The sequence below is a fragment of the Argiope bruennichi genome, chromosome 10 (genome assembly GCF_947563725.1).
Source record: "Argiope bruennichi chromosome 10, qqArgBrue1.1, whole genome shotgun sequence".
NCBI classification, from domain to species: Eukaryota; Metazoa; Arthropoda; class Arachnida; order Araneae; family Araneidae; genus Argiope; species Argiope bruennichi.
Window position 1 is genome coordinate 68,291,802 of NC_079160.1, and position 18,931 is coordinate 68,310,732.

General features: G+C 28.8%; 2 protein-coding genes across 2 annotated transcripts in view; both read right to left on the reverse strand.

The window, feature by feature from the left end:
* The window catches only part of LOC129987814 (EF-hand calcium-binding domain-containing protein 6-like), a 40,555-nt gene that overhangs the window by 19,725 nt on the left and 1,899 nt on the right, over positions 1 to 18,931 (reverse strand). The window lies entirely within an intron of this gene.
* LOC129987572 (uncharacterized) lies at positions 8,768 to 15,609 on the reverse strand. The gene is made up of 2 exons (XM_056095537.1): positions 15,359 to 15,609; positions 8,768 to 10,779 (listed from the first exon to the last, which is right to left on the reverse strand). The coding sequence occupies exon 2, from the start codon at positions 10,730 to 10,732 to the stop codon at positions 8,768 to 8,770; it is 1,965 nt and encodes a 654-aa protein (XP_055951512.1). The 5' UTR covers positions 10,733 to 10,779; positions 15,359 to 15,609.

An 18,931-nucleotide genomic window follows, 5' to 3' on the forward strand; every position in this document is an offset into this window, starting at 1 on the left:
ACATAAATATTGATTATTTTTAAGATTACTATTGTTTTAAGAATTTCTTACAATAAGTTATATAGTATCTCCATTTCATTTTAATTAATTAGAGATATTTGCATTATTTTCTTTAATTTCTGAAGGTTAAAAAAAAAACTAGTTTTTATTCTTATTCTTCTAATTCTGGTTCTATAATTTCTATAGCCTTCAATAAAGATAAAATTTTTAATATAATCTTCTTTGATACGTAAATTACAAAATCAGTATTTTTTTCATTTCTCATTAGGAGGTACATTTCCGCACGTCCCATTTTCTGAGTTTTAGTAAATCTATTATTCCGTTAGAACACGAGGCATTTAGAAATGTCAGCACATTTCATACCTCGAAATTGTTAATTTTCTCCCCCTTTTCAGTTACAACCTTTATATAGCTTAGTTATTATTTTTAATAAATTTTTTTATGGCAATTCATTCTGGAGTGTGAATAAGGTTTTCAATTCTATTTGTTCATGAAATCCTGTTTATAGAATGTGTGAAGTGTATAATGAATTTATAACAAAATTCATCTGTACCATAGATGCTGAAAATATCAAGAGTGAGGCTTTTGTTAATGCTTTTCATATTACTGGTATAAATAGTTTATGTATTGGACAATTGTATTGATAATATCTGAAATTCTCTATCATGTGAGACACAATTGCTGAAGAGATTTCTTGAAAGTCCTCTGGCTTACAAATTTTTCTTAAAAAATTTCAGAGCAGGCAAAACGTTAAAGTAAAACAATTTTAAAATGTGAAATAATTCAATAAAAAATTTTGGATGGTAACGCAAAATTGATTTTCTCTTTTTCGAAATATATTATGCAATTAAAATCATTATTAAAGTCTTTTTTTCCTAGAAATATGCTAAATTGAGAATTAGCATTTTTTTAGAAACAATCTAAAAAATTATAGATATTTTTTTACAATGATGAACAAAGCTGTGATTGCATTTGTTTCTAAACATAATTTTCAGTTATAAATATAGAATTTCCAATATCTATAAAATTTCATCTAAGCTGGTCATCAGCATGCTTAACTTCGTTTTCTTACTGAGAAAAAAAAGTAACTTTTCTATAAAATATTCGATAACAGGGTATTGTTTCTCTGCAACCGTTCTATTACAGTTGGGATAAAATGTATTTTGACCTTTCACACAATCTATTAAATTTATTCCTAATAATAAACAATACAACTGCTAAATTAATAAAATTTGTTTTAGCAATGTTTTTATATGAGCATGACTGTAGTAGCATTTTCAGAAATGATCCTAATTTTACAAACACTTATATACTGTTATTACATATTACAAACTCTGATATAATGTTATTGCATATTTTATACTATCCAAAGCCCTTTAGTCTCTTCCATGAGAAATAAATTTTTACTATTAATAGTGACCATAATATTGCTGTATAATTTCATAAAAAGTAATAATCGGAACAGTTGCCTCCTCACCACTTGTTTTTTTAAAGCTAGCAACAGCATTGCTTTTTTTATAATGATAATATAATTCATAATTTAGTGGGAGTAAAAGAATAAAGACGATGCATTTGGACCTCTAACTCTTGACCTATTGATTAAAATTTTTTCTATACATATTTATAATATTAATACCAATTCATAAACCGAATTTCATTTATCTAGCTCAGTAATATGTTAACTATGGTTCACTTAAAGATCATGTCCGGATAGCCGCATGCTTTAAAATTATAGTACACTCCCGAGTATGCGGCGAACGTGCAGACCGGATAACAAAATAAGCAGGATAGGCCAGAGTTATATGAGCTCATTTCTTTGTTCACCAATACCAAAAAACAAAGTTTTTATACCAAAATTCACTGTTATAATATCTATTTTCTAACTTCTTATTGAGGACTAAACCCTCCATTTATTTCAAGTCACGTAGAATATGAACTTGGCCGTTGCTTGATAAATTATAGAAGCAGTTGCTGGTAACGTGTCGAGTTAAAATAGAAGATACTGTATTTATGCTGTATTATGTAATTAAAATTAAGATAAAAAGAAGTTAAAGGATGTAACCATTTGCATTTTAATACAAATTCTGTAACACACACACACACACACACACACACACACACACACACACACACACACACACACACACACACACACACACACACACACACACACACACACACACACACACACACACACACACACAGAGCTTTATTATAAGTATAGATAGATAATAACTACGCTTTCTTTTCTTCTACTTTTCATGCAATAAATCGTTACTCTATAAACAATTCAAAGAGGGATATTTGACATTCAACTGTGATTTAAAAATCAGCTGGTGTAGATTCCCGAAACTGTCTAATATATTCTCAAATGACGTTTTATTTTCCTTCTCCTCTTATAAAACTATAGATCTTGGATAAGGTTGCAATGTTTTGCATGGTATTGGTTAACAATAATTACGAAATATAGATTCTAGCATTTTTACTAAATATATCGCGCTGATATGTATTTTAGACGCCTTTATTTTCGACCGACTAAAAACAAAATTTGATATGGGACAAGTTTAATATTATAATCTTTGTTAGAAGCATTTGTAATTCAACCTGTAAATTGAATCCCGCCGGCCGAAGATTCCCCGCGTGCTTGGTGACTGACGTGCGTATAAATCTGTCGTGGTCACAAAGTCCTCCATGTCGAGTGTAATACCACTGGGGGTACTGGATCAGGGGTGATCGTTCTCTGATTTATGTCTAAATCACGATATGTGGATGAGTGAATGAAATGCGAGAATGAAGTCCGCCCTGTTAAAAGGGTTGTGACGTGTGTGTAGTTAAGTCGTACTCTTAGCCCTAGTTGGCTCTACAATAAAAACAAGAGGCGCTCCCTCTTAGGCTTAAGTCGGCTGTCTTCGAACAGCGGGCTTGTCCGTGGCAAGTGCCATAAGTATCAACAACAACAACCTGTAAATATTTCTTTTTCTTCTGAAAAAAAATTCTGAATGAGAATCCTCTACTGATTTTATTATTTGAGTTTATCGCTTTTTTTCCCTTCCTTTTTCTGGAAATAGCAAAAAAAAAAAAAAAAAAAAAAAAAAAAGCAATAAAGATTTAGAATATATTTCTAGAATCATAGTAAGTATTTTAATTATTCTTTATTATTATGCATGATATTTCCGTAAAGCGCGAAAAAATCTTACTTTCTCTTAAAACAGAAAAGTTGAAAATAGATTTTAAGAATTAATATGCAATTTTTAACAATTATTAAAGCACGGTGCAATTGCTGAGATAAATATTTAAAAATAAGCATTGTCCAAAAATTATTACCACTTATTGTGTTAATGGCCAGTAAAACCATGGGCTTCATTAAAAATATAAATATCATAAAAAAATTAAATCGTAAAAGACTGGTGCAAATATTATAATTTCTAGCGACATTTTTTCTTTCAATCCACTATGATTAAAAAATTAATTACTACTTATGAAAAAGCGTCTAATAATTTCAAAAAATCCAGCGTAACGTGAAATCGGCGATCAATATATTGTACTAGTTATAGCCACAAGATCACATACTGAATTTCAAATTATTGTATTTACATGTATGCGGATATCCATAGTCAAATCTTTGATAGATGCGATTCTAAATTTGATAAGAACCTGTGTTTTAGATGCTAATCTACTATATCATATTTTATCTATTTAATTCTTTACACTTTGTAGTTATCGATTATGCCTAGGCCGCGGTGGCCTGGTGGTAAGGTCTCGGCTTGTGAGCGGTAGGGTCTCAGGTTCGAGACCCAATTCCGCCGAAGAACCGTCGTGTTAGGAGGTCTGTTGCACGTTAAGTCCGTCCTGACCAAACGTCCTCCCGCTGGTGTGGTGTGGAGAGGGGGTGCCAGTTCAGGTGTCGTCCTCGTCATCTGACCGCGGTTCAAAATTACGAGATCCGTCCCAAAATAGCCCTAGTGTTGCTTCAAACGGGACGTTAATATAACTAAACCAAACTAAACTTATCGATTATGCCTGCATTCGAGCAGTTAGATAGACAGACATCTTCTGAAAGCATTTCGTTCAAAATTTAACATAAATTTATAAATTTGGTTTAAAATCCGTACACCAAACTTCACCTATCGAACACAAAGCCAAACTGAGTCACCGAGGGACGAAAGATAATGTCGAAAGTGTATTTTCAAACGCAAAGAGATCTAAAATCTGGAGTTCGAATTTTTTGACGATTACATTATTTGTTCTGTATTTTGAATATGAGAACGTGAGAAATATTGAAAAGTAAGACAGAAAAGAGATAACAAATCTTAAAAGTTTAAATATAAAACTTCAACATTATTATAAAGTTTCTCTTAAAAATATCGTATAATACTTCCGACTTACTATCGCTTACACACATGCGTCTCGGTGTCAGAATGTCTCGGAAATGAGTATATAGTTATTTTTCCTCATAGATCAGTGAAATACAAAATACATATTTCATTGACGAAATGATAACATTTCGTATTTGGCGAAATAAGTCAAGGTTACTCTGGACATTATTCTTCTTTTCAATTCCATTATTGGTTATAAAAAAAGTTTTCCTATACGATCATTATCCTTTCACCAAGTTTAAATTAGTCTTTTGGTGCTTTATGCTGCTGAAATCGATTTTCCTTGGTTCTATCATTTTCGTTTAAAGATAGGAAAATGACCTCTTTTCATCCATAATTTTCAGCCATCAGCCATCAATTTTCGTACAAACTTTGCAGTAGCGTAATAAATAAATGGCGTGATAGCAGCGCCAATCCTGCTGGCATATAGAAAGTATTTAATATTATATAAAAATATTGTGGAATGCTGCATGTGGGCATGCGCAAACATTCGGCGCAAATTATAATTTGCTTAGGCATCTATGATTAGAATAAGGCAGGATGACGCACTATATTAAAACCAGAGTGAATGTTCTCCCGAAACTTTCTCGCATTATTGAAATTCTTTCTATTTGTCTATGAATACGATAACTCCCAAATGTTCAGAGCTAGACTAATGAAATTTGGTATGTAGTCTTAGTACTAAATTTGTAGATTTCTATCAAATTTATTCGAATTCTATTTACAGGAGCTCTGTCTGTCTGGATGTCCGAGTACTAGTGAAATGAAAAGAAAGATAAAAAAAATTGGTACACAGATTTAATATTTAAAAGTTAGAAACAATGTTATATTTTTAAACTAAATTTGTTAAGGGGTTGATCTCTCTACTTTTGCATGCATGTAAACGTGATAGCTCAAAAAGTCGGAGACTTACAGCAATAAAATTTGGTATCCAGTTTCAGCATCTAACCTGTAGATTATTATTAAATATTTAATCACATTTATCAAAAGATTGTCATCTTATGGTTTATACTTTCGTATGCATATAAAAATAATAACTTAATTAAATGAAATTTGGTATGTGACTTTTTACCAAAATCACAGTTCTATGTCAAATTTTACTTAATCAATTGATAGAAAGACATCCAAAATGCATGTTCGATTTTCTTCATTATACTGAAAACCATAAAACGCTCATGCGCAAGACTCTGAAAATAAAAATTTGAGCACTTGTGGCTCTCTCGGCCTTAGTCAAGATCCACAATTCTGTGATGAGGAGAACTTATTTTTGGAATGATGATTGTCTGTGAGGATGATAACTGAAAAATGCTTTCAGCTAATTTTTATTAAATCCATTCTCAAGTAGTCTTTGTTTCGCTGCCTGATTACAAAGGAACATGATAACTACAAAACAGTGTCTAATTAAAATTTGATATGTAAGCCTAGCATCTAGATCTGTTTTGCATGCGCAGTAATTTAAAAATAAAATGACTTCAGCAGATGGAATTTGATATGTAATCCAAAGTGATATGTAATTTGGTATGTTTGATTGTGTGGCACTGGCAAAATTATTGTTAATCGTTTGTCAATAAATGTCAATCTGATTGGAAATATATGGAAGAAAGAATTCTCTTGATCTTTCTTTTAGATATTTCTGCAAACAAATTGAAGAATACTCGCTTGTTCATGATTTCTAATATTTAAACGAACAGTTTGAAACAATAGTTAAAAGTTTCAGTTTCTTTCCACAAAATTAAACAATAGAAAATATTTATTAACCGACGACAAATGGGAACTTTCAGATTCCGGCAAAAAGATTTTCCAGATGATTCAATATGTGTTAACATGAAAATGTTTAAAAATTTGCATACTATCTATAAATTGATTCATGTCAGACGCATGATGGATTAATATATCTGAGCACTCTAAATAGAAGACTATTCGACCTAGAGTGAACCAAATTTGAAACTTTGTAACTTTTTGCGTAATGGATGTATTTTTCAAAGTTTTCGTCAGATTTTTAATTAAGAATCAATTAAAATTTTAATGTTTTTTCCTCTCAATTATTTCGGAGTGTATTATTGCGTAACATTCATTTTTACACCACTTTAAAATAAAAAAAGAATACATTTTTCTGTGACATTTTATTTCTATAAATTCCTAATTTTAATAAATTTTTGGAAATGTTTCTCAATATATTTTATACTAGCCACTTTTGGCGATAAACTGTTTCGCCGGAATTAATACCTGAATCAAATTTTCAATATTTTATATAATTTGGTCTCATAATAGCTTAATGAGCAAAGTGTTTTTAAATTGCAAATTTTGACAGCCATATAATTTATAATATTATAGAAGCCTTACGCCGGGCTTTTCATTGTACTATGTATCTTTCTAATTTTCTGTCAACTCCCATAAAATCTGAAATTTAAATTGAAAAGGAAGTGATTAAATTACAATCGAAGCAAAATCTCTCTCTCTCTCTCTTTTTTTTGCTGAAACATGCTTTTTAAAATATGACAACAGGTAAGAGAATTATTCTGCATTGAAATTTTTTGTGTATTAAATAATACATATACATAATAATACATAATCTGTGCAATATCTCGAAGGATTATTCAATAAAAATTTCTTTGATTCGTCATAAAATTCAGTTTTGAATTTTATTTTTCGAAAGGTGTAAATAATAATATTTTCTTTTGTTTCAGTCAATAAATGTATATCTAAAAAAATTATAAGATCTACATTTTATGTAGTTCTTTGGTTCTATAGAATCATATTCTATGAGATATTTTTGTCAATTCTACATTTAAATAAATAATAATAACAATAAAAACACGTTTACGATTAAATCTGACTGAGTTAATAAGTTTTGAATATTAATATTTTGTGGCAGTCAACAATTTTATTATTTTTGGCCAGTCTTGTGATAATTCTGGGAATTGATTAGAGTATCTTTGAAATGGTCAATGGAATGTTTTGAATCGCGTATTTTCAAAAAAACATAGTAGTATTCAAATTTTCAGAATTTTTTCAGTTTTAGTTGCAATAGAGGGGGCCTTTCTTGTTACTAAATACTAACTAATAACTGACTAATGTTAACTAAAATGTTACTAAATGTTTACTAAAATAATACATAATAATTGAATTAGTAATAAAGGTATTTTAAAATTCACAAAAAGCCTTTTCCTTGCACTTATTTTCCCAGAAATTATTATGTTTCATATTTATTTTATTTCTTACTGATACATGCTAATAATTACTTTTTTTAGGTTTGTCTTGCAGTGAGAATTAATTGTTTAATTTGAGAATTTTTTCAGCGGATGGAAATATGTTGATAGAAGCTAATTTTTATTTCTGTAAGCTTAATGGTATTAAGGGATGGAAGCCTTTGAAGTTAAAATTCCGAAGTTTTCTATTTTAATAATAATAATCTGCAAGCATAATGTGCTTCTGCTCATAAAATTTTATTTTTGTTTCGTATGATATTATTGGATAATATGCTTAAAATGTTTTGATAAAAATGCTATACGGCAAAATAATTGATACTAAAAACAAATACGTTTTTTTGAATTTTAAGATGATGTAAAGACTATTCTTGTAATTAATATTTTCAGAAGCAATTGCTGAAAAACATTAAAATTCCACTTAATTTTTAAATTAAAATTTTTAAAAAATGCTGTGAAGCGAAAATTCCCATCTTCTAAAATATATTTATATATGCCAAGTTTGGCTGTTCTTGGTCAAACAGTACAACCATTTACAGCATTAATACACTCAAACACACGATTATCTTTATTATAAATAAAAACAGTTTTAGTTAATGGACGTGACTTACTTACGTGAGTTGAGATGATATAAATACACAATCCTTTGTATTCTATACAATAAGGAGTAAATTATGAAAATGAAATAACGATTGGCAATCAGATTAAAAATCATATCATGATATGATGTTTCTTCTATAAGTTTGAATATTCTTTTAATTCTTTTTCTCATACTTTTCATACTTACGCTTGATCTTTTGCTTGCCTTTTATTTCTAGTTTGCAGTAATTTCATATTCTTTTTAATGAATAGTTTTTAAAATTTTCCATTAACTTTTGCATACATTATCGGTTTAAAATTGCTTACTTTAAAATTCTTTAAAACGATAATATTAAAAAAATTACTTTCATTATTCATTGGCTATCCAGATATTTTAGTTGAATAATTAATTCATTTGATTAAAAAAAGGAAGTAATTATTTTATTATTATTTTGCAGATCAGTGCTGCTAGTCTGAACAGACTATCATTCATTAAAAAATAAATCTTAGCACATAAAAAAAGAAAAAGATCAGAGTTGTAATAAATTGAATAAGTTTATATGTGAACTTAATAAAATATAAAATAAAAGCATAAATAAAATTATTTCAGTCTTTCAAAGTATTGTTTCTATTATCATAAACACATTTTGGAACAGATTCTTCAAGTTTTATTTCACGAACATGTAACGTTGCATACTCTTTACTTTTGATGTCATACCGAACAGTCCCTTCAAAACATCTGCATCCTGGTTTAGTTAATACTTTAACAGAATAAAATATATATTTTTCTATCTTCTGACCAAAAGCTACATATCGATTCACAACTACATTTTCGTGCTTTACGAACCTTGATACCAAGTCACTAATTTGGCCTGATTTGACCTCAATGATTTTATCTAATTCAAGTACATCATAAGACTCAGATAAGCCTTTTAAATTTTCGTTTAAAAAGCTTAGAACTGAATTCACAGAGTTTATCACTCGCACATCATCTACTGGTTCTTGCTGAATTACTTGACACACACACCATGGTGCCATGATTCCTGCTTTATCACATGTTCTGTAAGGAGAAATTTCACTTAACAAACTCACACCATAAGGAGTCATTGATTCCTTTTCCTTCTCCGATAATTCTCGATAGTGTTCTAACAAATTTACCATGGTTGCATGAACATCGAATAACGTCATCAACCGTTCTTGATTTTTCCTCAGGTTTTCAGAATAATGAGGATATCTGCGAAGGAACCAGGCTGGAAAATGTATAAACATAAATGGCAGTCTTTCTTCGAATTTACCAAGGTAAGTATTCCGAATACTACCAAAGCGCACTCCATGATCACTGAAGAAGAAAAGAACACTATCATTTAAAGCACCACTGTCCCAAAGATGCTGTAGAAGGTTGGCAGTGGGAGCATCAGCATATTTAGCGTTGTTAAGACGATCGTGGGTAAGCGAAGAACTCATGACATAGGAAAAGTAAGGCCGAGGTCCCATTACGCGAATAAAATCCTTCAGGTAGTTGAACATGATATCAGTCTCAGTCTGGGAGTTCAAGCACCAGCCACCGCCGTTTTTCCTCAGCTTAGATTGATGTATAGCCAAGGCCAGAGGTCTGTAGTAATAATCAGTTGGTTGTTCGTGGAACCCTCTTTTCCCGTAATTGAAAGTTCCATATACCGGCATATCTTCTGTAAAGAATGTTCTATATCCTCTTTCAGCAAATAATTTCCAAATCAGTGTAACATTGTCGAAGAACATAGTGTCTTTTAAAGTTTCATTCCACAAATCCTCAGCATAGTGACCAGACAGTAGGGTTATTAAATTTGGAAATGTATTGTCACCAACTTTCATATAACCCTTCATTTCGAAAGGAGATAGTTTTTCTTTAAGGAACGAAAGAGTCTTATTGAAATGACGATGGAAATTCAATCTTGAAATCGAATCTATGGCAACAAGGATAACATTCAAGTGAGGTATGATATGCCTTCTTGACGATTTTAGATTTTCAACTTCTTTAATCAACCGCGGAATAGGGATATATTGCGTTAAATTATCTTTCCCTACTTTGCAGTCAACCACAACATAGTTTTCATCAAGAGGTTCGCCAAATATCAATTCTCTTTTCTTTCCTAAGACGTAATCGTTTTCTCTGACGTTTCCGGGATCTTCGTATTTTCGACGAATGCTTTGGTAAGTGCACGAAACATTACTTGATTTTAGCTTATAAAATAGTTCTAATATAGTTTCATTAATAGAAATGGAGCCATTTTGCTGTGTGATAAGAAATAATGGATTTCCTGAGCATGATTTCGGTTCTTCCATTGATATCAAATCCTTCACTGATGGATCAAAAGGGTCTAGATTTGGTATCGTGCAACCTGGAGTGTCGATGATAAAAGCAGGGTTACCAAAACTTTCCGTTTTGGTTCCTGCTTTTTTCTGTACCTTGGATATGTATATATCATCCCAAAGATTGCTTATGTTGATCCGATTCCAAAAGAAACCCAGTAGGAAAAGGAAGATCATTACAATAAAAGCGGTGCATAATTTTCGCCGGTATGTCCGCGTCATAGGTTTGTTGTAAATATTTTATAAAGTGAAAATGGAGTATATCAAATCTGTAAGAAATGAAAGAAATTCATAATAAAATTTGTTCGAAAGTTATAATAAAAAGAGAATTTCATTAACTTTTTTAAATTTCACAGTTTTTGGTTCACCGATTTCACTAAAAAATTCATACAATTCCAAATCTGAAAATAAATTTGCAAAAAGGATAAATAAAGCTATAATATAAAATTTTCTTGAACAATCTATTGCTTTCTATAAGCTTTCAGTAAATAATGTTTTATTGGAATATTTTTAAACTACTTAAGCCAAGAATATTATTATAATAATATCTGTTTATTGATATTAAAAAACGTAAAAATGGAAAATTGGGAATGACTTCGCGAAACAATATTTTATAAAACACCATTTAGGGGCGAATTCGTAGTTGAAATAAGGATACATAAAAGAAGGAAATTTTTGTAGCTTACTGAGCTTTGACTTCATGTTTTTACTTTTTCATATACATAATACAGAGAAATTATTAAAATCAATTTCGAGCTCGAAAAAAAAATTCGAACTCGAGATTTTGTCGAATCTTCACATTTTAGATCTTCCTGTGTTCGCAAAACACTCTTTTGATATTATATTTTTTCGTCACTCTGTCTATGGATACAAAAACTCAAAAAAGCGTTGTGGTAGACAGATGAAATTTAATATATTGTCTTTACACCAAATTTGTGGATTTCTGTCAGAATTTGAGCTAAATCCATCTAGAAGAAGTCAGTCTGTCCTCTATTTGAATATAAGTTAACACAATGACTACAGACCGGAAGAGCTACATTAATAAAATTTGATACACACATTTAATATCGATAGTGTAGATACATATCAAATTTTTAGCCAAATCCAATAAGTGGTTGACTATCTGTTGGTCTATATTTTCAGAAACATGTAAACGAGATATCTCAAAAATGGAATGACTTTAATATCTCAAATTTGATATGTAATTTTATCATTACAATTGTAGTTTTGTGTCAAATCTTTTTTTTCCCAATTGGTTGCGATAAACGCTTCTGAAACAGAAATTCGATTTTCGGATACTATTACACACGATCACACTAAGTCAGTAAAAATACTAAATTCTCGCCAAATATTCGTATTTCGTAACTATTTCACGCCAATGGCAAACATGAAATAACAACTTTGTTAGAGAGTATACGGGAAAGTTTTGGGGAAATCATTCTCGCTTGTTTAACTTTAAAAGTTATTTTGCATTTGATGAAAATGTTTTTAATTTAATTAATTACGATTTACTATTGAGTTCATTAAATTATAAGACGTAGCAAGAAATTGATTTCATATTATTCTAAATCTTTTGGAAAGAAAAATGAATGATCAAACGATTAATTTTTCTTATATTTGCGATACCTCTACAGAGGAAAACAGGCTCTATTAAAGAAATAATGAATAGATATCAATCTCATTGGATTTGGATTCGTTAGATAATTCGTTTGCATCATAACATAACTGAATTATCAGAGTCGTAAATTTTTTTTCTTATATTTCAAAACGACTTTGTAAATGTTCATTAAAAAATAACTTTAACGTTTTTCGAATTTTTTAATGAAGTTAAATCATATGTTTGTTTTAAAGAAGTTTTGACGAAAGTTAAGCCTTAATATTGAAATAAGATGAATAAAACCTACCTTTAAACGAGCATGAAACATTTGACGTTTTACTCTTTGAGGAAATAATTTAAAGCGTACATCCGTGTCAAAATCTAGGAAGGCATACGAGGTTATTATTTATTTATTTTCTTCGAAATAAATGAATGATGTCTAAAACAGATTATGAAATTTCAATAGAAATTTGGATATTTCATCATCACATTTGCTTTTAAAGATTGAAGATAGATTTTTAAAAAATAATATTTGTTAAAAATTGAATGAAATCGATGACTGCTTTCACAAGATTTTGTGTATGAGGAAAATTCAAACATTGATATTTTGATTTTTCTTGTTTGGGTCACTTGGAATTGTGAGAAAAGATTTTAAATCAATCTTTGAAAAAGAAATGACTATCGTAAATAAAACGATCGATTTCAATGTAGAGCATCGTTTTTACTTCCTCATCGAAGTATAAAGATAAAAAAATGTTTTAACCTTAAAAAATTCCAATTCGAGATTTTAATAAATTTTAATGTTTCATGCCTCCCGGAATTCAACAAATATATTTTTCGATTTCTTTTTCATTTTTCTGTCTGTGAATACGGTAAATCAAAAACGCATTGAGCTAGATGGATGAAATATGAAATTTGGTTTTTACCCTTAATTTACAGATTTCTATAAATTCTTCATATGAGTCTGGTTGTTCGAGAACAGGTGAGCGTGATAGTTTCAAAACAATAAGAGCATGTTTCATAAAATTCGGTGAAAAAAAATCCATCTGAAGTATAGATTCCTATCGAATTTGGAACCAAATATGTCAAGGAGATGATCGTTTGTCTGTCCATACTTTGCATGCATGTAAACACTTTAATTCAAAAATGCATTGACTCTAATAAAGTAAATTTATTTAGTTTCATTATCTAAAATCCTTATTAAATTTTGGTGCAAATCCGTTACAATTGATCATCTATTAGTCTGTACATTCTCTTGTATGACAATTAAAATTTGCCATTTGATTTTGTTACTAAAATTTGATTTCATTCGGCCGGAAAAAAGCCGGCTAAATGGATATTCGATTTTCTTTTCTATAAAGCACAGAATTCTGTAGTCTCGGAAGAACCTGAAAATGAAAGTTTGAACACTCTGACGTCTTTGGCCTAGGTCCAAAATTTTATGGGGGGTTATTACAACTTTATTAGAGAGTGGGCGGGAATGTTTCGGAGAGATCACTCCCCTCGTTTGTCTTGAAATTTGATTGGCTTGTGTGCATATACAGATTATCAAAATGCTGAAAAAATAACACTCAATTCTTTAAAGAAATATAGAGAAGGTGGTTGACAAAGTTTTCATTTTTTTGTTTTCTATTATTTAAAAACTGATATCATCAGTGGAGTGTGGTATTTCTGATCATGATTCCTACTGATATTTTTAATTTCCCCTCCAAATTTTTATTTGGAGTACTGAAACATCCTGCATATCTCATGAATAATATTTTGTTTACATTTACATAATTATATCTATATCTATCTATATATATATATATAGATATAGATATATGCATATACATGTAATAATTTTTAATTAATGTATGTTCTAAAAATAATTTCCTAATCGCTCGAACACCCCTTCAGTGTAACTTTAACTTCTAAATTGCTCCAGTTATTAGTTTTCAACGCAAATGAAAGGTAGTGACGATAAATTCGTTTCTAAATCCATGTAAGCTCTGAATATTTGCTGAGTATCTCTTTCCCGCTTTCTGCCTTTCGATTCAATACGCTACACCTTTCTCGCCATGGCTTGGTCAAAGAAATTCTGACAGAAATCGAAATTGGACTACGACAGTTTCTTCAAATTATATTTTACATCTATACATGTATGGATCTTGTGCCAGTATTGTTAATGAAAATTGCTCAATTTGATAAATCTATTAACCATTTTCACTGGTTGTTAGTAATAACAACCGTATAATTATATTATCAGTAATATATATATATATATATATATATATATATATATATATATATATATATATATATATATATATATATATATATATATATATATATATATATATATATATAAATTTAAAAATAATTTCCTAATTTTTATCTTAATTTAATCTATATTAACTTCATTTTAAATTGGTATTCCTAATTGGTCTTATTTTCTGATCCAATTCCACCTTTGTTATTTAATAAATGCTACACGCACTCTATAGAAATGCTTACTTTTGGAAGCTCTCGCACTCCGAGTGAAGGGATAAAAATCTTTAATGTTTACCACATTTTTTTAAAAATACCTAAAATTCCATTACCCTTCAAAATCGACACACGTGGAAGGAAAGCCTATTAAAATCTCATTATATAAAATCACCCAAGGGAAAAATTTCGATCTTTTTTGCTCTTTTGCTCCTGTACCTAGATGGGATAGTGGACATCAGTTTTATCATCGCTTCTTGTGCATAATATGCTTCCCGTGACAGAATAAATCCAAGTTAAAATTTCAAAAGGGTCTTCACTTCGACCACGCAACTGCTACAAAAATATGCTTACATATATATCTATATAGTTTTTTTAAATCTAAGTAAATGAATTTATCTTAATTATAATAAAAAATGTTAATTAATAAGCTCGATCAAAGAAGTAATAATAGGAAAATTTCTGTTTTCGAAAATTCTGTAAAAATTATTTCTCCAAAATGTTTGAAAGAAATCTTATTTTTTAATATTTGTAAATATTTTCTTTAATGGTGTTTAATTCAATTATAAGCCGAACGATAAAGACGTAAATAAAATTACTCTCAAGAACATCAGGTTTAAAATATTTCAACAATTTCTTTCTAAGGATTTTCTTTTCAAAATGTCACTGCCTCATACTATCCTAATTTATTTCCAAATTATACCATGAATCACAAGGCAAAATCTTAGATGTCGTTCTGCATAAAATTAATGTTCATTCAGATTAGTAGAGAGATAAAATAGTACCTCGTGTCATTCAAAATGTTTTCACTGCAGCTAATCACACAATGGATACAATCTTTATGCATTCAGCTTTATTTTCCTGTCCAATGCATAAAACGATTTTTATGACGTGGCGAAACAATTTCACTCCTGCTGTCCCAAAAGGTTGCGACATCAGCGATGGTCTCATTTTTCGATCAAAGAATAATCTGAATGGAATGAATCTAGTAGAAATGTGAATTAATTCATAGCATTCAATTAATCCGAATTTCAGTTGTTTCATTCATAAATAGTTTGTCGTCTCATTTTGTTTTTGAGTTGAAATGTCTCTAATTCCTTAATTTGCTAGTTGCATCGCGTTTTTACTTTATTGCGCACAAAGTGTGCAGAAAATAGGTATTGTAACTTAAAAAAAAAAAAAAATCAAACTCGAGATTTTGATGAATTTTCACATTTGAGATAATTCCGAGTGCTGAAAAATTATGTATGATCTTAGAATTATGTACCATTTGCTTATACACTTGAGCATTCATTTGCTTGTAAATTTGATCGTATGCATTATAACTTTAAAAGAGCAATTCTTGTATATATATATATATATATATATATATATATATATATATATATATATATATATATATATATATAATATTTTTATATCAAATTTTATATTTAGATAGTGTTTTGCTTTTTAAGTTTATCATTTTCCTGAAAAAACGCGGTTTTAGACAATTTTTTTTTTATAAGTAACTATTAGAATAAATATATTAAACTTTCATTCCGAAGTGTGGTAAGTGCTGTATGATGGTTCAGAACAACCTGAATGACCCGTATGTTGCAATTCGTGTTTTTTGCTTTATTTTTTACTTATATATTTATACTTAATATTTTTGATTTTTAAGTTTAACTATATAAATGTGTTTTCTGAAAAAAAAATCCAGAGATTTTACAAAAAAAATATTAATTAACAATTAGAGTGTTTTTCTATCTGCTTTTATGCTGACAATGTCATATAACGCCATCTCGGACCCAATTTTACCATGATAAAACTAGTGTAAGTTAAAACATATAAGTAATGATAGATAAATTGTAAAATGATTATTGAAATATAGCAGATTTTTTCGAATAACTAAGTGCATTCATGATTTTATTTTTTATTTAAATGACCAGTTCATATGTAGGTAAAACTGAAAAATATGCATATGTAATCATGCATATTTAAATTCGTATTTACATATTTTCTTAAAAAAAAAAACAAAAACACACGATTTTACGAAAAAAAAAAAAAAAAAGGTGTCGGGTGAATCTAAGATTTCCAGATATTATATACATGCATATAAGGTTATTTCCATCCATTACTCAACTGAGAGCAATGAGGTTTCATGGAAATTTCATCGCAATATAGGACTGAGTTATCTTTGACTACATACATTTCAGTTTTTATTATTGTTAGAGAAACTTAAGACTCCATAGAATAAAACCTACTATATTTTGCTGTACCTTACCTATATGTTTTAACTCTAAAAATTTGTTCATTTTCATTGTCTCGAAGATGTTTAAAATTCTTACTGATTAGATTCGCTTCGATATTTTTATGTGTGTTTCACCCATACCTGTGTTTCGTATGGATTAGTTAAGTTATATTTTGAATGTCAGTTAAGCTTCTGTGCTTTTTAAAACCTATTAAATGAAGCAGTAACAAAAAAATTATGTTTCTGTATTCTTTTGTTTAACATGATAATATTTTATAGGATTAAATATATTTGTGTATGGCATCATGCAACAAGAACAATAAAAAAAAAGCCATTTGAAACGTCCTTGTAGGTACCAGACTTTTGGATATAGAGCTATCAAACACGTCACGTATTTATTTCTTGGGTAATATAATATGTGCTAAGAAATGGATTTTCAAAATTAAAATTACATTTTTAATTAGTTTTTACATTTAATTAATTAAATTACATTTTTAATTAAAAATAATAAAAAAATCACGTTGTTCCACAATAAATTTAAAACATCCCAATGTACAAAAAAAAAAAAAAAAAAAAAAAAAAAAAAAATCCAAAATGATAATTTTATTTTGCCTAAAATTTTTTCTCTAGTTTTAATAAATTAAAAATATTTTTTAAGTAGGTTTTGCAATAATTAATTATTTTAGTTCCTGGATTTCTAGTTGCTCATTTGCGTTTATTATTACTTTGTAGTTAAGAGTAAATTTTAAAGTTAAAATGGATGAATCAAGCCTATAATATTTCGTGTATCTATCATGTCTATCGTAGATGTTTCGTATAATGTATATCATGCTCATGTTTCGCTCATTTTTTTTTATTTAATTAGTAAATTTCAAATTTTTTGAAAAATAAATTGAACTCCTAATGAATTTTATTTAATATGGAGTCAATTATTCCATACATTCCGTACTTCAATATGGAGAGACATTTGTGAAAAAAATTACAAAAACATTTAATTTAATTCGCACAGATTCTAAACTATATTGATTATATGCTACAAACTTAAAGAATTACGAAGTTAATCAAAATGTAACTTACCGTAACAATTTTATAAAATCAAAACGATCCTCTAGGCATGTGAAATTGAATTTGATGAGAGAGACATAGCAAGAAAAAAAAAAACGATTTTAAGAGCTCTCAAGACCGTGGCACGAAAAGATATTTAATATTTTATAGAAATCCAGAATAAATGTACATACTTTTTAAAAAAGTACCCTTTTCATCTCAAAGTTCATCTTACAGTACAATTGCTACAGCGCAGCAAATGTCACATACTGTTGTGTGGCTTACCGAATTCAAATCTATAACATAAATTCAGCGTAAATTTAAAAAAAAAAGAAAAAAAAAAAAAGAAATCGAAATGGAAGTCCGGTTACATCGGCTATTGTGATTGTCGGCTTTCAACGGTTTTCACGGGAACGTGATTAGAAATATCTTACAGACTCGATATATTACGTGTAGATGTTTAAAACATTTTCAGATGAAAAAAAAGATCTTTCGAAAATTTGCTTATTGCATATGAAAGCTAGAAACTGTAAACGTGTACCGTTATTTGTATTATAAAAACAATTTCTTTAACGAGCATTAATATATTTCGGTAAACTTCAATGTAAACACTGTTTTGATTAATTTTTTTTCCAATTTTTCACAGATAAAAACTAAATGTTTGAAAATACTTAATTAGAACGATCTCTTAGTAAATTATTTTTTATATAGTTCTGTCAAGAATTCTAAAATACCACTTCTCGAAATTAAACCCGTACCAAACTATTTTTAAAAATCTTATAGAAGTATATTATGGACAAAAAATTCATTTCTTTCAGATAAATGAATATATGCATGTTTTTTCAGACAGTTTCTTATCTCATATTTTAGAATGATGATTTTTAAGCACCACAGAATTTAGATGTAATTAAATTATTTAGAATTTATTTAATCTCTTTAGAATTTATTTTATATTTTTTAGAATTTAAATTATTAGAATTTAGATTAGTTAAATTTCTTTTATCTAATACTCCATACTTTAAGATTACATCAACTTTTGAATTATTAAATTTTAAAATATTATTATTTTAAATTTTAAATC

What these genes read in the sequence shown, in the direction of transcription:
- LOC129987572 (XM_056095537.1), bottom strand. Translation starts at nt 10,732, where the DNA reads ATGACGCGGACATACCGGCGAAAATTATGCACCGCTTTTATTGTAATG.